Source organism: Zea mays, chromosome 1 (assembly GCF_902167145.1).
Source record: "Zea mays cultivar B73 chromosome 1, Zm-B73-REFERENCE-NAM-5.0, whole genome shotgun sequence".
Classification (NCBI taxonomy): domain Eukaryota; kingdom Viridiplantae; phylum Streptophyta; class Magnoliopsida; order Poales; family Poaceae; genus Zea; species Zea mays.
Window position 1 is genome coordinate 27,026,813 of NC_050096.1, and position 21,568 is coordinate 27,048,380.

At 47.3% G+C, this 21,568-nt stretch overlaps 3 protein-coding genes across 8 annotated transcripts; 1 reads left to right on the plus strand and 2 right to left on the minus strand.

The window, feature by feature from the left end:
* Nucleotides 1–2,479: 2,479 nt before the first annotated feature.
* Nucleotides 2,480–5,956, minus strand: LOC103632794 (uncharacterized). The gene is made up of 5 exons (XM_020545594.2): nucleotides 5,340–5,956; nucleotides 5,184–5,257; nucleotides 4,652–5,113; nucleotides 3,000–4,576; nucleotides 2,480–2,928 (listed from the first exon to the last, which is right to left on the minus strand). The coding sequence occupies exons 1-5, from the start codon at nucleotides 5,392–5,394 to the stop codon at nucleotides 2,601–2,603; spliced, it is 2,496 nt and encodes an 831-aa protein (XP_020401183.1). The 5' UTR covers nucleotides 5,395–5,956; the 3' UTR covers nucleotides 2,480–2,600.
* LOC100383593 (putative glucan 13-alpha-glucosidase) lies at nucleotides 5,913–12,303 on the plus strand. 2 transcript variants are annotated; one of them, XM_008647027.3, is made up of 7 exons: nucleotides 5,913–7,582; nucleotides 7,697–7,970; nucleotides 8,048–8,183; nucleotides 8,381–8,591; nucleotides 8,679–8,885; nucleotides 9,532–9,900; nucleotides 10,251–12,303. In XM_008647027.3, exons 1-6 carry the CDS (start codon nucleotides 5,936–5,938, stop codon nucleotides 9,895–9,897), a joined length of 2,841 nt encoding a protein of 946 aa, XP_008645249.1. In that variant the 5' UTR covers nucleotides 5,913–5,935; the 3' UTR covers nucleotides 9,898–9,900; nucleotides 10,251–12,303. The 2 variants fall into 2 exon arrangements, with proteins under 2 accessions (XP_008645249.1, NP_001169712.1); NM_001176241.1 differs by lacking the exon at nucleotides 10,251–12,303 and having other exon boundaries at nucleotides 5,965–7,582; nucleotides 9,532–10,065.
* On the minus strand, nucleotides 10,587–19,883 carry LOC100383875 (multidrug and toxic compound extrusion3). 5 transcript variants are annotated; one of them, XM_008647415.4, is made up of 13 exons: nucleotides 19,520–19,883; nucleotides 14,006–14,350; nucleotides 13,778–13,899; nucleotides 13,003–13,221; nucleotides 12,674–12,879; nucleotides 12,432–12,567; nucleotides 12,225–12,321; nucleotides 12,002–12,102; nucleotides 11,757–11,920; nucleotides 11,573–11,644; nucleotides 11,348–11,464; nucleotides 11,150–11,245; nucleotides 10,587–11,051 (listed from the first exon to the last, which is right to left on the minus strand). In XM_008647415.4, the coding sequence occupies exons 2-13, from the start codon at nucleotides 14,170–14,172 to the stop codon at nucleotides 10,887–10,889; spliced, it is 1,662 nt and encodes a 553-aa protein (XP_008645637.1). In that variant the 5' UTR covers nucleotides 14,173–14,350; nucleotides 19,520–19,883; the 3' UTR covers nucleotides 10,587–10,886. The 5 variants fall into 5 exon arrangements, with proteins under 5 accessions (XP_008645637.1, XP_020394395.1, XP_008645624.1 ...); XM_020538806.3 differs by having other exon boundaries at nucleotides 14,006–14,345; nucleotides 19,520–19,612; XM_008647402.4 differs by having other exon boundaries at nucleotides 10,607–11,051; nucleotides 11,757–12,102.
* Between the last annotated feature and the right edge of the window lie 1,685 nt (nucleotides 19,884–21,568).

The following is a 21,568-nucleotide window of genomic DNA, read 5'->3' on the forward strand; positions in this document are numbered from 1 at the left end:
GCTGTTATTTGCTTCGCTCGGATGTCTTTGCACTTTTGGCAGGCCTGCTTGATAATAACAACGTAAATGACATGCCTGTGCCACACGCCATGATGCGTCATCATGGGCAACAATTGTGGTGCATGTGGTTCGCTCCGATCCGGCGACGAGTGCCTTAGATGGCAAGGCAGCAGTTGCAAGTGTGCATGCACAACTGATGATATAACTGGGAAAAACAAATGACTTTCACTTGCCTCATGAGTCGTCATCATCTTTTTCAATGATGGCAGCGCGTCGAAGTAAGCTCCAACATGTGAAGCTGGGCCTCGGTTTAGCCCATCTCGAATTGGCTCGTAAAAAAACTGCGTGGAGCACTGGGCTAAGAACTCCGTGGCTCTCACGAGGGATTTGGCCCGCAGTGAACAACGCAGCCCGGCCCACTCTCCTAGTACTCAACACCCAGCCCAGGCTCTCCAGTGGGGTCCCACCCGCTGACACCTCTTCCAGGACTCCGGCCGCGAGGCAACGAGCCTCCCTCCCAGCCGAGAAATTTGCCATTATGGAGATCTTCACGTGCGGCTTCGACATTTTGGAGGCGTAGGCGAGGGATTCGCTCTTATGGAAAAATTGGGGACAACCCACACTCCAAAATGGACTGGACCACGACATTACACGGTAACTTAAACGATTACTGTCGTTGATGCTCACGTCGTTTTGATCCGTTACCTTTCTCCTTGCAGCCGCCGTTTAGTTTCTCCTATTCTCTTCCGATATCTCTTCTCTTCCTGCCCCAGAAACCCTAGCCGCCGCACCTTAGGCGCCTCACCCAAATCGCAGAGATGGATAGCACAGCTCCGGTCGTCGCTGTTGCAGAAGCTGTTGATGCTGCTCGTGCTGCGGCTGTTGCAGCTGCGGAGGCGAGATGTGCGGCGTTGGTTGCTGAGAAGGAGGCGCGTGCGGCTGTTGAATATGCCACCATTGCCGCAGATAAGGTTAACCTGGCCGTCTCTGCTGTGAATTATCGAAGATTTGTTGAAGACGACTCCACGGTGGAATCACAGGTGACTGATTTTTTCTCTCTTATTTTGCTGCATAGGGTACATGGCTGTTGTTCTTTCTAGTTAGGGTTAGTTCTTCACAAGCATGGTAATTAGTTCTTCATAGGGTACATGGTTGTTGTTCTCTGGTAATTATGTCGTCCACTGGACCAACAAGTAGTTGAATGTTGTACAGGAACATGTTGATTTGAAGTATCATATTAGCATCAAGAACTCACTGCGATATGCCATTCAAGAGATGAGGAGGCAAAGTTCACTTTTACAAAATATGAATAGGTTGTGTTGTAGCATCCCAGAAGTTGAAGGGGGTAAGGTTGGAAAGCTTGCTGGCCATTTGAAGGAAGTGTGCAAGAGTCTCGAGAAGACTTCAATTGTGTGTGAAGAAGATCTAGAGAACAAATGTCCTGGTTGGGACCTTGATCATCCCCCTTCAGATGTTGATGACAACTCTCACCCTTCTGATTTTGAGGACCAAGTGGATGGATATGTGTCAGAAGATCCGGAGCTGTGGGAAATGGTTTTTGAAGACATGAAGTGGGAGCAGAACAAAGTGCCTGTCTCTTTGTTCGAGCATTGTCGTATTATGGGCTACGACTACGACCAGATGTTTGATCGCGAGACGAAATGAATCTTCTGTGATTGTATCTTTTGTGGTCATGAGATGAACTTGTAACCAGTTTTCTCATGAGATGAACTTGTAACTGGCTATGTAGGCTTTTGTGATGTCAAGACTTTTGTGATGTCAAGACTATGTGATGTGCTTGTGTTTATGTAAGACTCTCTATGTACTGAAGACTATCTATGCAGTTAATGTATTAGTGTGTTCAGTTATTTTATTATTGTGTTCACTTAATTCTGGGCAACTGCTTCTGGTTCACTTAATTCTCTATGTTCTGGGCAACTGCTTCTGGTTCACTTAGTTCTGGGCACCCATGTTAGCTTGCTGTTTGCTTCTGGGAACTGTTTGCTTCTGCTTCTGCTTGTTTACTTCTGGGAACTGTTTGCTATGTACTTCTGGGAGCAGCGTGCTTCTGGGGACTGGGCTCACAGCTCACTTTCTGGGAACGCAGCAAGGCTAACATGGGTGCCCAGAAAGTTCCTTACGACTAGTTCCCAGAAATTACTGCTTGCTTGCGACTACTCATCGAAGAAAAGGCTAACTTGCTGTTTTCCCACAAAGCTTACATGCTGGTTTGTTTCTGGGAACTGCTTCTGGGCACGCAGACAGTTAGCAAGCAGAACTGGGCACCCAGAAATTTTTCTGGGAACTGCTTGTTTGTTTTTCTGGGCACGCAGACAGTTAGCAAGCAGTATTTTTTCTCAGAAGCAGTTCCCAAAAATTTTGTGGGAACACAGCAAGCAGTAATTTTTCTCAGAAGCAGTTCCCAGTAATTTTTCCCAGAAATTTTGTGGGAACACAGCAAGCAGTATTTTTTCTCAGATTGCAGCAAGAAGGTGTGTTTTCCTAGATAGCAAACAGCAAGCACAGATGAGTTCATACAACAGTAGTCTTTCACAAACAGAGAATAATACATCAGTAGTCTCTCACAAACAGACACACATCTACGGACTTTGCGCAGCACGCTTCAAGTTTTTCCTCGGAGTAATTTTCTTGACGAGCCACTTGACACTTGTTGGTGGAGAACTAGGAGGAGTTTGCAAACAGACTACTGCTGCATCTTCAGCCGGCACACGGACTACTGCTGCATCTTCAGCCGGCACACGGACTACTACTGCACCATGGTCTGTTACAACTGTTTCTGCATCTTGAGTCGCCTCTGCATCACCAACAGCTTCTACATCTTCATTAGGACCACTAGGTTGTGATGTTGAAGTCCGCAACTCTTTCGGGATCCAATTTTTAGTGGTATTCTTCCTAGGCTTCCTCTTCCTACAAAGAAACAAAATATGTAAGTACTGACGACTCACAGAGGTCAATAAAATAAAAAATCAAGTTATAACCTTTTCTTTGTTCCATTTAAAGGGCACTTATAACTGGTTTTTCGATGACCTAGTTGACCACAGTTTGGGCAAGTGTACTGTCTTTTTATCTTTGATGTTCCTTGAGCAGTTTCTACGACCTTTCGTTTTTTCCCACTGCCACCCTCTAGACAGCTCTTGATTCTGTTTTTCCTTTGTCGACCAACCCCTCTTTTAGCCATTGGTGCACATACTTCATTTGCAAAATCCACCTTCGGCCAAAAAGAACGGTCACCAATTGGTGGAATCTTTCCCATGTAAGCTTTTCTAAACTTGTCAACAGAATAATAATCATCGACAAAGTTCTCCATACCAACATTCCTTACATCCTGGGCAATAATCACCGCCAATCCATGTTGACATGGTTTCCCTATGTGCTGCCACTCTTCACAAGAACATTGTCTCGACTCTGCCTTCACCACATGTTTTGTCAAACAATTTGTACTATCTCTCACTTCTGCCAAGTAATTGTCGCTTTTGACAATTGTCAAATGGCCCAACCCTCTAGTCTGAGCTTTCAATGTAGCCATAACAGATGGCAAGATCAGACCATGCAGTTTTTCACCAATCTTTCTCCTTCTATGAAACAACTCCATGGTCATCTCCCTAATCTTATCAGCTAAGTCACAAATTGGTAGGTCCTTATGATCCTTCACCCAGTTGTTAAACACCTCAGCCATGTTGTTTGTTATGTAATCACATTTAACAGATGGGTCGAAACCACTCCTATACCAAAGGAATTTGTGATGTTGATCCAAATATTCAGCTATCTTAGGAACACTTCTTACTTTGCTGACATGATGCTCAAACACTTCACTCCTATATGCCCTGGCAGCTGGATACATGTGTTCAGAACCTAAGTAGCTTTTGACATAATTGCCCATGAGATGTCGGAAGCACTCTCTCTTCTCAGCATGAGGGAAACAATGCGTCACTGCATGCATTAAGCCTTTTTGAGCGTCCGAACAAATAGCGAGTACTCCATGTTCTCCAACAGCCTTCTTCAATTGTGACATGAACCAAATCCAGTTATCTACTGTCTCTGATTGGAAAAATCCAAATGCTAAAGGATACATCCAATTATGCCCGTCAACACCGGTTGCTGAAGCAAGCTGGCCATTCCATCTACCATTAAGTGCGGTCGAGTCAACACTTAAGTACGGTCTACAACCATCCCTAAATCCTGAGATGCACGGACCTAGGGCACAAAAGAATCGGTTGAAATAGTACTTCCCATCCTCTAAAACCACATCAATCTCTACAATGCTATCAGGCTCCATAGCAAGTACTGCCTCCCGCCAAGAGAATAGTTGCTTGAAACTCTCCTCCCAACTGCCAAACAACTCTTTTAATGCCTTCTCCTTCCCCTTCCAAACTGTGTCGTAACCAATAGTCACATTGTGAACTCCTTGAAGTGTGTCTTGCAATTCCTTGGCACCCATCTGGGGTTTCTTCATGAGTAGTGGTAAAGCGTGAAAAGCTACCCATCCACAGCTTGGTGTAGTCGTCTTCCGCCTACCGCTGGATGTGCAAGTATGCGAATCATGCAAAACCGCAACCTGCAAAAATAGTCGAATCACAACTTTGTACACAAACAAACCCTAAAGTCACAACATAGCTATGAATTAACATACCACAATGGTTGGTAATCCTTTCTTTTCTTCTCGAGCATAAATCCTCCAATGACAATCACCACCTTTACAATATCCGACGTATCTGGTAGTCGAAGTTACTTCGATTCCAAGCTCGAACTCATGCTTTATGGCATATTGCCTCATAGCAATTCGAAATTCCTTCATATTGGGGAACAAACTACCAGGTTGCATTGACGGATTCATTTTATCATACATAACCCTCTTCTCATTTGGTAGGAAGTCCTCGCAAGGTTGGTCGTCACTATTGTCTCCAAATTTAATAGGCTCCGATTGATCCAAATTACTTGTACATCCTAAACCAGCTTCATCTCTTTTATTTTCCTTTGCCTTGTCCTCTTCATTCAATCCTAGTTCAGAATACATCTCCATCTCACTTGGAACATCTTGTCTCCCTTCGTCATCCCAAAAATCAGATAGTACAAAAGATTCCCAATCATTGACCTGCATGACTAAGTGATCTCACATACAATCCTAACCACACTATAGTGTACAAAAATGAAGCAAAACTAACCTTATTAGCAGTATTACCACCTAATGGAACTAGTCGTAAGGAACTTGAGCTAGGCGGTGAAGAAATTACGGCACCTGCCAATAATTCAACCAAAGATTTACAGCATCAATGCTTCAATGCACACGATTCATACCACAGCCGACCAATAATAAGTACCTTGAGGCGAAGAAATCACAATGTCTGCGTCATTATACAGCTCCAAATCGTCCATGCTGGACCCACTGAACAATGACAATGAGCTAAATCTGGTTGGGGTAGGGTACGACTGAGGGAGAGAAGTTCAATGAATGAAGAACAACAATCACAAACTCACGGGCGGCGCTGTTGAATCAGGTCCCAGACAGCGGCGACCGGCGTCCGTGCGGATCTCGCGTCGGTGGGGAGAGTGGGGGGATCTCTAGTGGGGGACGACGGAATCTGCGGGATAGCTCTCTGGTTCGCCTATGCTGCGAGCAGTGAGTTCACTGCTGCGAGATAGGAGAGACACCCGTGCGAGTGCGAGATAGGAGCGAGAGAGGAGAGAAGGAAGATGTCCGGCGTCCGTGCTAGAGAGGAGAAGGAGAGAACGGACACCTCGACGGCGCTAACGGCAATGGAGACGGCAAGGTATCAACGACACTAAGCGTTTAAGTTACCGTGTAATGTCGTGGTCCAGTCCATTTTAGAGTGTGGGTTGTCCCCAATTTTTCCATAAGAGCGAATCCCTCGCCTACGCCTCCAAAACGTCGAAGCCGCACGTGAAGATCTCCATAATGCCAAATTTCTCCTCCCAGCCAGGGAAGTCTGCTACTGCCTCCAGTCCCAGATCCACCCGTCTGTTCCGCCCCGCCGCGCGCACCATGGATCCCCCGCGGCGGCGGCTACCCGCCGCGCTCGTCGTCTTCCTCCTGCTCCTCGCCGCGGCCTCTCCCGTCGCGCGCGCGTGGAAGAAGGACGAGTTTCGCAACTGCAACCAGACGCCCTTCTGCAAGCGCGCTCGGACCCGCGCCCCGCACTCGCTCGACGCGCCGCTCTCCCTCGCCGCCAGCTCCCTGGCCATCTCCCCCGACGGCTCTATCTCCGCTGAGCTCTCCCACCCGTCCCGCCCGCGGCCCCTCGTGCTCCGCCTCTCTGCGCTGCCCCCGCACGCGCTGCGGCTCCAGATCGATGAGGACTACTCCACCGCCACGCCGCCGCACCGCCGGTTTCACGTCCCCGATGTCCTCCTCCCGGACCTCGAGGCCCGCACGCTCCACCTCCCCGAGCCCAAGACTGCCGCTGGCGTATCCACCGTTGCGCTCTCCTCCGACCTTGACGTCGTCGTTAGACACGATCCGTTCGAGCTTGCCGTCCGCCGTGCTGGGTCGGGCGATCCCGTGCTCTCCTTCAACTCCCACGGCCTCTTCGACTTCGAGCCGATGCGGGAGTCCAAGCCGGAGGACGACACGTGGGAGGAGCACTTCCGGAGTCACACCGACAAGCGCCCCCGCGGCCCGCAGTCCATCACCTTCGACCTCTCCTTCTATGGCGCGGACTTCGTCTACGGTCTCCCGGAGCACGGGTCCACCTCGCTCGCCCTCCGCCCCACCCGCGGCCCGGGGGTTGAGGAGTCCGAGCCCTACCGCCTCTTCAACCTTGATGTCTTCGAGTACCTCCACGAATCGCCCTTCGGTCTGTATGGCTCGATCCCCTTCATGATTGGGCATGGCGGCCGGGCGTCGTCTGGCTTCTTCTGGCTCAACGCAGCGGAGATGCAGATTGACGTGCTTGCACCAGGTTGGGATGGGGTCACTGACCATGAGAACGGGCGGATCGACACACTGTGGATGGCTGAGGCTGGTGTCATCGATGCATTCTTCTTTGTTGGTTCTGAGCCTAAGGATGTGATCAAGCAGTACATAAGTGTCACGGGCACACCTTCAATGCCACAACAGTTTGCTACTGCGTATCACCAATGCCGGTGGAACTACCGGGATGAGGCAGATGTTGACGGTGTAGATGCTGGTTTTGATGAGCATGATATTCCATATGATGTGCTCTGGCTCGACATTGAGCATACGGATGGCAAGCGGTACTTTACATGGGATCATTCTGCTTTCCCCAATCCAGAGGAGATGCAGCGAAAGATAGCAGATAAGGGGAGGAAGATGGTCACCATTGTGGATCCCCACATCAAGCGTGACAGTTCATTCCACCTCCACAAGGAGGCAACAGACAAGGGGTACTATGTGAAAGATGCGAATGGGAATGACTTTGATGGGTGGTGCTGGCCTGGATCATCATCCTATCCTGACATGTTGAATCCTGAGATACGTGAGTGGTGGGCTGACAAGTTCTCCTATGAAAATTACAAGGGATCAACTCCAACACTGTACATTTGGAATGATATGAATGAGCCATCTGTCTTCAATGGCCCCGAGGTATGTCATTTAATCGTGGTACCCTTGCATTCTCTTGTGAGTTGCGATGATGAAATATAGAGGCGAAAATGGGACCTGTGCATTCTTGGTAAACATTTTTCTTTCCTTGAATAGGTCACCATGCCCAGGGATGCAATGCATTATGGAGATGTTGAACACCGAGAATTGCATAATGCATATGGGTACTACTTTCATATGGCTACCGCAGATGGACTTCTCAAGCGAGGCGAGGGGAAAGATAGACCCTTTGTTTTGTCAAGGGCCTTCTTTGCTGGAAGTCAACGGTATGGTGCAGTTTGGACAGGCGACAACTCCGCAGACTGGGATCACTTGAAATCTTCTATCCCAATGGTCTTAACTCTTGGTCTTACTGGCTTGCCTTTCTCTGGTGGGTGGGACTACCTTGCTTCTTCGTTTCAGTAATCTTGATGCTAGAAACCTTACTGACATTTGAAGTTTCAACAGGCGCGGATATTGGTGGATTCTTTGGAAACCCAGAACCAGACCTATTGGTGCGTTGGTACCAAGTAGGAGCATTTTATCCTTTCTTTAGGGGTCATGCTCATCATGACACCAAGAGACGTGAGCCATGGTTATTTGGGTAATTCTTCAGATACTGTTGTTTTTGGAAGTTTTATCTTAAAGTTCTGTGACTTCTGTCCAACATGTCTGATGTTAGAGGGGAAGAAAAATCACATGATGTAACTTCATTCTTGTGATTTAGTTCTTTTAGATGTTTGGTATTTGGGAAACATAGATTCCAATCTTTTCAATACTAACATAATTTCCTTACTTTAGAGAGCGAAGAACTGCCATCATAAGGGAGGCGATACATATGCGGTATTCATTGTTGCCCTACTTCTACACGCTGTTCAGAGAGGCTAGTGTAAATGGCATTCCTGTCATGCGTCCTTTATGGTTAGAATTTCCTGACGATAAAGAAACTTATAACAATGGCGAGGCATTTATGGTGGGGCCCAGCCTTTTAGCTCAAGGAATATACGAAGAGGTATATAAAACTACATGCTTTTCATGGCTAATGAATAATTTGCTGAAATGAAATAATTTACCTGTTAAGACGTCAATCATCATGCAGGGCCAGAAATCAGTGTCGGTCTACCTTCCTGGGAAGGAGTCATGGTATGACTTGAGAAATGGATCTCCATACAAGGGAAGCGCGACACACAAGCTACAGGTTTTAGAAGATAGCATTCCCAGCTTCCAAAGGGCTGGTACAATTGTGCCAAGAAAGGACAGATTCAGACGCAGTTCTACTCAGATGGTGAATGATCCATACACTCTGGTATGTCAAACATGTTAATCCTATCCTATGTAAAAAATCATTTTATCTATTCAGTACACATCTTGTTCGTTGATTTAATTTGGTATAATTGTAGTTCCACCCACTCTTTTGTTTCCTTGATGCACAAATAATTTTTTACTTTGTTCAATCACAAAGATAGGTCCTTTTAGGATTCCTATCAGTAACTTCGACTAACAATACATGAAAAAGTTAGATTGATTAACTATTTAAGATAAGCGCCATTAGATTTTTCATAAGAAGCACTTCCGTAACATGTAACCATTTCATTTTATGTCATAGATTGCTAGTCAAAACCTTGTAAACTGTGTCAATGTATTAATTGACTTATATTTGTGGCTGATATTCTTGATAGTTTGTACTGGAGACAAGTTGTATATGAACCTCAGTAGCTTGCTATAGTTCTTGTTCTGGTGCTCAAATAATACATCCATTTTCAATGTTTGTTTAAGTTGTTATCAGATTCATTGGTTTGTTAGACAAGGGCAAAATTTATATCAGATTCCTGCTAGTTCCTGTTAGTTAAACTGGCCTTTTGGGTTGAAGTAGCTACCTACCGGTACAGTTTAATCTCTAGTATATCCAATCCAAATAAACTAATTAACTTCTGTTGTATTGCATTGATCAGGTGATAGCACTCAATAGCTCAGGTGCTGGAGAAGGCGAACTTTATGTGGATGACGGGAAAAGTTATGAGTACCAGCAAGGGGCATTCATCCATCGCCGATTTGTCTTTGCAGACAATAAGCTAACTTCATTCAATATTGGGCCTGACGATTTGGGCAAGAAATTTAGAAGTGATTGCGTGATTGAAAGAATTATAATCCTCGGTTTACGATCCGGAGTGAAGAAGGCTATTATTGAGCCTGGAAATCAAGAACTAGAAATTGAATCAGGGCCAATTAGTTTAAGGAGTGGTTCCAGCCCAGTCGCGCCAACAATCCGGAGGCCCAATGTTTGCATTGCAGACAGTTGGACTATAAGGATAGCATAAAAGGTAGGCCATTCACATCTGGATCCTGATGTCTGATGTCTTCTTTTGTCTGCTGTCAGGTTGCAAAATTAGGCCAGCCTTTAGAAGTTTAGTTGTGGCCTTGAAATATTTGCATGTAACTGGTACTTAAGCTGTTCCAACTGCCAATTTTGACATAAATACTTATATACATTGCTGATGTATATTGTAGCTTTGATACATGAGCATTTTATCTTGCAAAAATGATATACAGTTAGTCAGTTACAAATTCTCTGAGAACATGACAATCGAGTTCTTTTTTTATTTTTTATGTTTCTTTATCTGATGCTATAATGAGGGGTATAGCCTTTTATGTGTTTATTTATTTTTGCAAGATGTATCGGCTATATGCTGTCAAAGACTAGAAGGATTTCGTGTTCTTTCAGCATTATGTGTTCCTGATTATTGGTTGAAAGCCGATAGAGAGGGAGTGAGGGACAAATAACTGATGGGAGTTTTCGGGTATACACTACTATATGCTTAGTGGAGTATGGATTGTTATCAAATTGTCTGGTTAACGTTATCAAAGCATCCTGGACTGGCACTCAGAGGGACTCTGGTACTACACGTCTCTTTTATCGCTGTTATTTTGCTGCTTCCACGCAGTAAAACAGTTCTTGCAAGGTCTCATCAAACAGCTAAAAAAATAGCTTGCACAAAGGGGGGGAAAAGGAGAAAAGAATGGAGTTACTAGAGAGACACTTTACCGATGTATGGTATTAAACTGACATCCTGGCATGATACAACATAAATCAACGGAGCAACGTAAACTCTCCACGCAAGGCCACAAGTCAGACGATCAGGAGGGGATAGTCCCATAGCTACATCTACCTCCGATATCCGAAGCTTTAAACACCAGCAGAACACGTACTATACTTCGCTGATGCTACATGAGAGGCGCATGCGCAGCGCGGCGCAGCCTTATCTGTCAGCAGTGTGCCGCAGATCATCAGTTCCAAGCCAATCCATCATCAGTTCCGGAGAAACGTCCATGGTCCCCTCGCTGCCCCCATCCTCCAGGTGCTAGCTATGGTCCTCAGACTCATGTAGATCGTCAATGCGATCCATATACCGATGAATCCGTTATGCGCAGAAAGGTACAGCAGGCATGGTATCGACACAGACGCAACAGCAACCTGAAGATTCTCATTCAGGTCCATTTTCATTGTTGGGAAGAGTTTCAGAGTTGAAACCTGACTTTTTTATCAGAATGGGAGATGTGAAAAGAGTTTACCATGGAGTAAGCAGAGTATCTGTAGTCTGACGCTCCAAAGTTGATGCCATCAAACACGAAGGCCAGGGAATTGATGGTCTGCGTCCCGGCGACAAACTGAACCGAGATAAAAGATGTCTAATTCAGTGTCTGAATCTTGTGAAATGCTTGCGTATGGAGCGGCGTTGTTTCGATAGCCAGGCCAGGGCACGTCCTTACCGGGATGCCTCTGTGAATGACTTGGATCACGGGCACGTCGCTTGTGAAAATGCCAGCCCCGAACCTCATAGCAAGTCCCAGCACGACGGTGAGACCCATGCCCAGGACAATGCTCAGCTGCAAGGCAAAGAGGACCATTAGCACGGTATGACACCTGGGTTGCTGTTGCAGGAAAAGGGTTGACAAGGACCTGATACACACTGCTGTTCTATATTGTGACTTTACCTGCAACACACGGGATGTCGCGGCAGCGACCTTCTTACTGTCGTTCTTGGCGAACGCGCTTGCAAGCACCGCCTGCAGTCAGTCAACAACAGCAGGATTCAATTCGTGAGTCGTGACGCACCGTCTGGTTATGAACGAAGCTCACTACGCCGACTAGTCTAAAAAAAATGGTTGTAAACCTGACCTGTCCTGCCACGGCCAATCCATCGGCGAGAAGAGACGTGGCCAGCCAGAGCTGGCAGCAGATCTGGAAGCCTGCCATGACGGTGGGTCCATGGCGAGCGGCCAGGGACGCCGCCAGCGTGACGCAGAACGTCACCGCGACAACCCTTGCGAGCAGCAGGAATCCTGAAGCAGAAACAAAAAGTTCAATCTCCTTCCTGAGGGTAGATATTATTATCCGGGCTCTGGATTCCAACGGTATCTCACCACATCCAAGAAACCTCCCAAATTTCAGAGATTTAATGCTGGGTGGGATAACGTGAACTCGCTGGACGAGCCGGCACAGCAGTATCAACGTTATCATGTACCTGCAATAAGGGGAGAGAGAGAGAGAAAACAGAGAGAGGATAAGCTTATCATAGAAATAGAAAAGCTGTTATACTTTCTCTATCGGGGAAAGCAAGACGCGTGAGCAGTGTCTGAAACTCACTGAGAAACAACATGAGCAATAGCCGCACCAGTGACGCCCATATGGCAAACAAACATCAAAATCGGGTCCAGTATGATGTTCGCCGCGTCGCCAACCACTGAGAACAGAAAAGGGTTGTTAGGTTAGCAATGCCGGATGAGGTCTATCCCAAAGCCTTGCTAGTACTTCGGATTTTTTTTTTTTGCCAGATTTTTTGTGTGTGCTTACCAGTAGCGTATAACGGTGTCTTGGTGTCCTTGAACCCCCGGAAAACCCCTTGCATGGCCAGAGACAGCAGCACAGCGGGGGCACCAAGGGACCTTATCGTTAGGTAGCGCACCGCAGGCCCTTGCATCGGGGATCCCTGAATCAACGACATCACAAACGAATTGAAAACATCATGTGGCGTATGAGAAAGGAAAAAAAAACAGGATGGCAAACTAAGCTTGAGCAAGGAACAGCACACTCACGGACTTAACACCCATGATGTTGAGCACGAATCTGGCCGAAAGGACCAGGAAGACGGCCTGAAGCAGGCCGAGAATGGAACCGACTATTAGCGCCGACGTGACCGACGGCACGTACCTCTTCTCGCACCGCCCTTGCCTGCCAGAGGGATCTGCTGCGCACTCCGTAGGGATACACGAGTTCACGCATTCTGCCATACCTGCAGGGCCTGGAAACAGAGCTCAGCATCATCATCGGACACATGCAGATGTAATTAACCGACACCTCAGAGTTCTGAAACCATATAGTGTATAGTACAGTATGTTCCGAGAACGAACAAAAAAAAAGGTACCAGATGCATGCAGATTGCTGGTCTCCGGATCAAAGCCCACGTGGGAGGCTTTCTCCACGTCCTCCTCCTGGCTGCTGTTTCCTCGGACGGCCTTACTGATGATCGCGTCTTCCTCCGCGACGAACGACGTTGTGACGCTAACGAGAGGGTAGATGCAGACCTTGGAGACTTGGTTAAATATGGCGATCGAAACGCCAACGGCGGCGATCTCCACCGAACCTGCCCATCGACCAATCGCACGCAGATTAGATTTAGCAGCACAGCACTCGCATTAGTATGTTCTAGCCCACTGATAATAACGATTCGACCAGAAGGGGAACGATAACCGTCTCGTCATCATCAGAGTCGAATGAGAAGGAGAACAAAACAGAAAGGATGCCGTTGGCGTATACGCTGTGAATAGGTCCTGTCTGGTGCAACCCATCAGTTGTGACGAGGAAACGGCAGGCCGCGTGGAGGAGGATTCAGGAAGAGGACGCTTTCAGCAGCATGCATGTACGTAGTATTGGTTCGGCCGGCTGTGCATAAAACTTGAAAGCTGAAAGGCACATTTTTCAGCAGGAATAATGGGGTCTGCTACTTTTGCCAAGACGACGAAAGAGGACACAGCGCCGCGCAGGAGTGGAGTGGGACGTGACATGGAAATGAGCTAACGGATATCTATCCATTCTCACAGCAACGACGTGCTAGCTAAGCTACGACGAATCAATCTTCGAACCATAGGCGTGCGGGTGCGGCGATGTTTCATCGGGGTTCAGTTCAGAGGGTTACTTACCTAAACGGCCGATGAACGCCGTGTCCACCAAAGAGGCGAGCGGATCCGCCGCCAACGCAAGCGACGCGGGCACCGCGATGCGCAGCACCTCCGACCCAAGCCCGTCCAGCTTGAAGACGCTCCTGTTTTCACCACCGCAACACAGGCATGTTTTCATCAGCGATCGTAACAGTGCAGTGCAATGCAACTGTGCACGAGCCACAAAAATAATAATAATAACAAGCGCACCTGATGTTCATGACGAAGAGGTGGAGCCCCGTCTTCCTCGGCCCGCAGGGCAGTAGCCCCGCCGCCGGCTCCGGCGGCGCGTCCCCCTGGATGACCGCCACACGCTTCTCGGCAGGCATGCTCGTCGCGGGAGCGGCGGCGGCGGCGGCGGCACCGTTGTCCTCCATGCTCCAAAACCAGGTGCTCAGCTAGCTAGACACGACGCTCCTTGCTTGCTTGCGCGCGCGCTCTCGCACCAGCGAGAGAGGGAGATGTCGGGGCAGCGGCGGAAGAAGACGCGCCCGTACTTATACGCCTCCCCGGCCGGCCCGTCGCGTGCGTTGCGGCGCTTGCTTGTTATCTGATCTGCCACACGGTGGAAAGGGATGGAGAGGCGGCCGGGTGTCAGTCGTCAGGCGCCGTGCATGGGACTATGGGAGGAGGACTTGGCGCGCTTTGTCGTCTCTGGCGGCCAGTTATCTTATCACAACGTACGTCGGTACGTGCAGCAACGAACCCGTCGTACGTACGTCCACCCTTTTTTCCAGTGCGCCGCGCGCCGTAGAGCGAAACCAGCCCGCGAGCGTACGTCGCCGCCGCCGTGTGCAGCGGAAGGCAAGGCCGGCCGGAGCCGAAAGCGCAACGTGACATCGGTTTAGCTGGCTTCCGTTGCGTGCCCGCAGATGAAACAAGTGACGCGCTTCACGGTTGGCCCTTGTTCTGTGTCATGAACCCCATACACTGATACGTACTTCGCCCGCCGTCCGCGATGGCCGGCGGCGGCGCCAGGCGCCAGCAGCACGGGACGAAGAAGTGACGAGCTCTGCTCTGGTCCTCCATGTTCTCCCGTAAAGGGCCGGGAATGGAGATGGTGGGGCGTTTATCCAAACGGGACGTTTGGATCTATTTATTTTGGAGTAATTTAAATTTACTTAGTAAATTAGTCTATTTAGTTTTGAAGTTGATATTCCACCATTTTTCAAACCTTAGATATAAGACTGTCTTAAATTAATGTGGTATAGAGTATGAGAAATGATTTTATGTATTAACGGGATATGTTTCTACTCTGTAATTTATAAGATATTGTTGGTCTCACTCATCTATAGTAAAACTATAAGAGCATCTCCAACAACGTGACCTATAAAAATGCCTTATAATTTAAAAATAAGTAAATTTTATAGAATTTAGGGCACCAACAAAACACTCCGCTCCAACAGTAAAGCCCCAAATTTAGATTATAGGGCAGCCCACTACGGTGTAGTATATTTGAGGCACTTGAGAGGGTGCCCTATAGTTTTTTGACAAAATTTGTTGAATTGAGGCACTGTTGGAGTTGTTTTTCCTGTGTAAAGCCCTATATTTCGATTTGAGGCATTAGTTTGAGTCATTGTTGGAGATGCTCTAACACATAAATATCCTCACATCATATTGCTAATAATAAAATATATTTCACATTAAACTATATTAGCTTAATTGATCTATGTCCAAATTACTATATTATTAGACATCCAAAATTGGATTGGAGGTACACTTTCCAAAGTTCCAAGTGCGAAAAAAAAACCCGAAGGGGAGCAGTATATCCAGTTGTCCATTATCCATATCTAACGGCCTAACCTACCCTACTCTGGCTACAACGGGTCATGGGCAACAGTATGCAGGGCAAGCTAACGACTTGTGGCGACATTTTTGACCAGGATCATATGGTATAGGATTACCGGATATGTTGTTGTGGTGGACTGGTGGGTGTGCCAGCGTACGTAGACGCGTGGGTACAAAACTAAAAATGCTCTCTAATAAAGATTCTTGAGTACTTGAGAACCTCAGTCCAATGGCGCGTGTTCATTTTTGGTCTACCTTAGCTTGTTCCTACGTGGTTACAGTGTATACGTGGGTAATTTAGAAATTTATTTACTAGCAAGAATATTTTTGTCGTAATGGCCGCACCGGTCCGCGCTGTTTCCTGGATCCGCCACCAATTTGACGTCCCATAATAGCAGCCGTTCTATCAACGGGTACACCAACTATTTCTAGTGCTTGCATATTGCATTGCAGCCAACGACACTTTTCTTTCTCTCTCTCTCTCTCTCTCTCTCTCTCTCTCTCTCTCTCTCTCTCTTCTGCTTTCTCTCTTTTAATACGCTCTAATAAAGAAATGTGGTACGTTGTGATAATACTAAGGCCATGTTTGGTTTCAATTAGTCTTAGGACTAAACATTAGTCCTAGGACTAAACTTTAGTCCCTACTTGTTTGGTTTTAGGGACTAAATAAATTCTAAAGTCATTAAATACATTGTCCAAAGACTCATTAATACCCTTAAAATACACTCATGTGGGCTTTTAGTCTCTTTTAGCACCTATGTGAAAGACTAAAGACTAAATCATTTTAGTCCATATTTTAGTCCTAGTGTTTGGCAAAAAAGGGACTAAATGAGACTAAAAAGTAGAGACTAATCTTTAGTCCCTCTAACCAAACACCCCCTAAGAAATCTGTTGCGAGCGAGTGTGCACTAAGGAGGGGAAAAAAAAACTAGAGACTAGCAAGCTAGGGCGCTGAGTTTTTCGAGATGTCATTTCCTCGCAAGTTCTACTAGTAGTCTACTAGTGCTTTAGTACATTTGTTTGCCCCCTTTTTTTCTCCTTTTGGCACGTCATGTTATTAAGATGGCAACCAGGAAAAGAGAGGTGAGTCCCTCTTGGCTCGTTCCAAGGGAGAGAAAAAAAAGGGTGAAAAAAAGAACCGCCATATCTTTTCCTCTCTCTCCGGCCACCTGGCATTTTTTGATTTCCAAACAGTGCTCCCATGAAATTTTGTTGTTCTATTACTATCTGTGTGCATGCGCGAGGAGTTGGAGCTATACTAGCCACTAGCTTCCTCTTATTCAAAACACATGCCGATTTAGAATCTCTGTCTGTAAAACTTTTAAGACCTAGACCAATACGTATGTTCATAACGTTTTATTATCCTACTTATAAGCTCATATTTTTCGTGAAAGGCATGTTGATGTCCTCAACAGCATGCATATTGAACTGGAGGGACTGTATCTAATTAAAATTTAAGTGCGTGAATTCATTCGAGACTGGAACAAGAAGAGATCGAGAGAAGGAGAAAGAAACAGAGAAAGGGCCGGCAAAACCCTGCATCGTCCCGAGAGTTGCCTGTCATGTTTTTTTTTTTTGTTTTACCAAGAAGGAAAAAAAATACTCTTGCTGGAACCACATTTTTCCAAGGGATTTCTATTTTCCCATAGAAAATTAGTTCATTTTTTCTTAGAATAATAAAAATCCCTTAGAAAAAGGTGGTTTCCAGACTAGCCCTAAGTGAACTAAAAACACACAGGGAAAAAAAATGTGAAGTAATAAACTATGTAATTTTTTCGCAAAGGAAAAGAAAGAAAAAACACTACCTATCTGACACCACTAACCGATCGTCCTATTAGTGCTGGCATGATATTAATCCACTAGCAGTTTGGAGCAACCACGGATGTAAATCATTGCAATATGATAAGGAAGTTAGTGGTAACTCTCCTTGTCGATGTGATTGGCGATGGAACACCTTGCTGATCTAGGATAAATATATATATAACTGGGATTGGACATCGAATTATTGAGTGGAATGATCATATATGGTGCTAATGATGTTTTGACCCTAGTCAGGAAAAAAAATAACAACAAGAGCAGTACGACCGACGTGCATGCATGGTGCGAAGAGCAATCAATCGGAAGGTTGCATCACGGTTTGTGTAACACTGCAAAATATAATTACCGTTTGGTGTGTCTCTTATTTGCATGCAACTTTAAAAAAAACATGCAAACAATAATATTCCACGCGGCGCCAAAGCCCAAAGGTGTGGTTTGCTAATGATGTTTTGACCCTATCTGCAGTGCAAATATTACTCCGAGAGGTTTGAGTGATTGGACAGTTATCAGATAAGATATGCACGTACATGAATTAGCATCTTATATATAAATATAAAAAAGGTATTGCATCTGTGTCCCCGGCATTTAAGAGACATATCGGAGACCGAGAGGTTTGAGTGAATGGACAATTATTAGATAAGCTATAATATACGGAGTAGTATTAGAGATGATCCTTGAACGCATTACCAGATTATTATTACGGAGTACCTATCTCCAGCGACCTGTCCAGACTCCCTTGTTTTAGTTTCCGCCATATATTTTTTTTCCCACATTATATTTTTAATTTTTATTTAAAAATGAACAATTACGACAAGTTAATTAACACAATTAATCCGCCGGAGTTTACACGGTTTGGATGCAAAAGCTGGTTTTCTCTATTTTAGTATACGGAATCTGTATATTTGGAACACGGTTTTGCATCTCCATTATTGTGCTGACAACATTGTCCATCTATATATATAGACGCGACCAATGTGTGGTTTGTAGACAATATGTTGCCGTAATCTGACACGTACCCCTTCCTCAAAGATCCGATCAAAATGCATGCAGCTAGCGCAAATGAGTGTTCCACTCGATCCTAGGCTGGCTGGCTTTCTGGCCTAGCTTTGATCTAGGTTTGCCGAATGGACGCTTAACTGTTTATATAGCAGCTCTCTAGAAGCATAAAAGCAGGGGGGAAAGAGTAGCAATCCGGTCCGTGTATCCAACAAAAGCTCCAAAATGCGAGCTGCGTCATGACCAACAGTTAAGCAGCTTTTAGAAAGAAAAAAAAACTATAAACATCGGCTTTTGGACGTGTGGTTGCAAGGAAACGAACAAAAGGGCGTTGACGCCGGGCCACATTTTTTACGTACATTTGCGTGGCGTCTAGAGCCTACTAGCCCGCCGATCATCGGTTGCTTCTAAGTTCTAACTAACAACACCGACCTGACGTGCTTTCGATTTGTGGCAAACGGTGCGTCGTCGTCGTCTCCAGAAAACTGAACTGCATGTGAGCCGCGCGCGCCACTTGTTGTATACTAGCAGCGTTTGGAGTTTGGACGTGTGCCGAGAAAACATATATGTGCTACATAGTGTAATGTTATGAGTGGAGTATTTGAGACGACGTACGACGTGGTGCCTGACGATGAATGGCCCCGGACACTACAGCTGAAACTGAAAGGGGAGAACAACAACGCCAAGAGAGGAACAACGACGACACGCAGCTACGACGCACGCAAAGCAAAGCAAAGCCATGCATGTAGCCAGTTATTAGCTCACACCGCCCACCACGCACGCACGTTGAATGGTAATCTATTGCATGCATTGCACGCATATATATTAGCCCGTGTTTAAGGTTTCGTACTCGGCGCGAGGTACGTAAGTACATGCATAGGAGTGACTCCAGACTAGTAGTAGCCACGTAAATGACGATGTCGCCCAGCGAGACCGGTCGCTACTACCGTTCACCTCTACTAACTCCGTACGTTTCACTGGCCCGAGGCTAAGAAGCCGAGAACAGAAAACGCGCACGGCAGGCTGATGAATGGTGATGATGGATTGGTCGAAAGCTCAACGAACGTAACTGGAAGCAGAGGTGGGCATATGGGGGGGGGGGGGGGGGGGGGGGGCACGTACCTCCGGCCGGCGGGGTACGGTGGCCAGACGCCGCTTCTTTCTTTCTTTCTTTCTTTCTTTTCTCGCTGCTGCTGTTGTGATGCTCAGTTGCTTGCTGTGTGTTGCCTGATTGCCTCTATAAATAGGCGGCATGGAAAGGCAAAAGCACCATCCCTCCCTCCCTACGCCGTAACGCCAAGGCAGGCAAAGGCGACGGAGGTATAGGCGTGCGCGTGTACTTGCGGTCGCGCGACGGCTCGAGGGCCCGGCGGATTTCTTGGGCCGCCGCCGCAGCCTGTTTGGCAGAGCTGGACTGATGGAGTCCAGGCGGAGTCGCAATAGCGGGAGGGAGCAGAGAGGGGAGAAACACGCATTGTTTACTCGCGCCGCGTGGCCTCCACGAGCCCGCCGGCCTTTGTCGACCGCCCACGCCAGACCACCGCGCGCCGCTCCCCTCCCCGACGTGTCACCGCGCGGTTGGCCGCGTGGCGGGGGGGAGGGTCCCAATGCCAATGGGAGCGCGGCAATGTGCTGCGCGCGGGCTCCAGTATACAAACGCAGGATATTTCTTTTCCTTTTAGCTGCATGCTGCATGCATAGGCCGGCCACTTTGCACTCACTACCTGGGCAGGGCTGGTGCTCTCTTTGTTTCCTTTCTGTTTTGTTTCGAGAGGAAGGAGAAGAAGAAATAAAGGGAGGGGGGCCCACTGCGTGGCTTCGAGGCCGGCAATGGAAAGCCTGGCCCACGCCGCTATCGGCCTCCGGTTTCCGGCTTCGTCGTCGGAATGCTGATTGGGCCTGCTAGTGGAGAGGAGGAGCACTACCGTGTAGCTGTGTGTGGGTGGGAGTGGGAAGCCAGCCGTACGTACGTACGTGGGAATGTTAGGTTACGGAGAGAGGGAGGGAGAGAGACGGGAGTGGCAGGGAGACAGTGTGGTGCACGCGCCGAGCTATTTTTTTATTCGCCGCCGCCGAGACGGAGTAGTTGAAGGTCCACCGCCGACGCCGAGACGGGAGTTTAATTTGATAAGCTGGTGGTGTGGTTTTGCCTCTCGCGCGCCTGATGATGATGAATGGTTTGCTGTACATGCTGCTGGTAGTGGTAGTAATAACAAATATGCATATGCTTTCTCATCTTAGGCGAAGGCGGCACCATTCATGCCGCCGGCCAGTTCAGCGGCTGCTCATCCTAACATCTCCAACTCCTGCATAAGCTAGCCTCGCTACAACAACAACAACAACAACAAAGCCTTTTGTCCCAAGCACGTTGGGGTAGGCTAGAGATGAAACCCCGTATGAAAACCTCAAAGCTCAACCCTCAAAGAAAACAGGGGAAACAAAGGCAAAGGAGAACCGAAAACGACGAAACGGGGGAACACATAAAAGAGATAAAACCCACAAGAACCAGCAAGGTCTAAATGGGCACAAGAAAAGGTCAAACGATTAAGGAGGAAAAGCGGAACTATAAATCAAGGTTCTGGCACGTGAATTGCACACTTCCACCCCTTCCTATCCACGGCGAGCTCTTTATCAATATTCCACTCCTTCAGGTCCCTCTTCACTGCCTCTGTCCACGTCAAGGTTGGTCGACCTCTACCTCTCTTCACATTCTCGGGACGCCTAATTATTCCGATATGCACTGGTGCCTCTTCAGGTCTTCGTTGGATATGTCCAAACCATCTCAAACGATGTTGCATAAGCTTCTCCTCAATTGGCGCCACTCCTGCTCTCTCTCGTATGTCATCATTCCGGACTCGGTCTCTCCTTGTGTGGCCACATATCCAGCGCAACATACGCATCTCAACATAGGCGGAGTTATAAGCTAGCCTCGCTACCAAAAGAAATTGCAAGTGCTCATATCAACTCTTCTTCCCCTTTTGCATTGACAGGCCTGGGGAGGGGGCTTTCTATTGGCCAAGTGCAGGAATTCTCTTTTCCAAGTGTGTGCGGTGATGATGATGAGATGGGGTTGTGTTGTTCAGGGGCCGCCGGTGGACTAGTTTGTTCGTTCCAGCAGCGAGATACATGCATGGACTACCGGCTGTCCATGTCCTCGATTTCTCTTGTTGG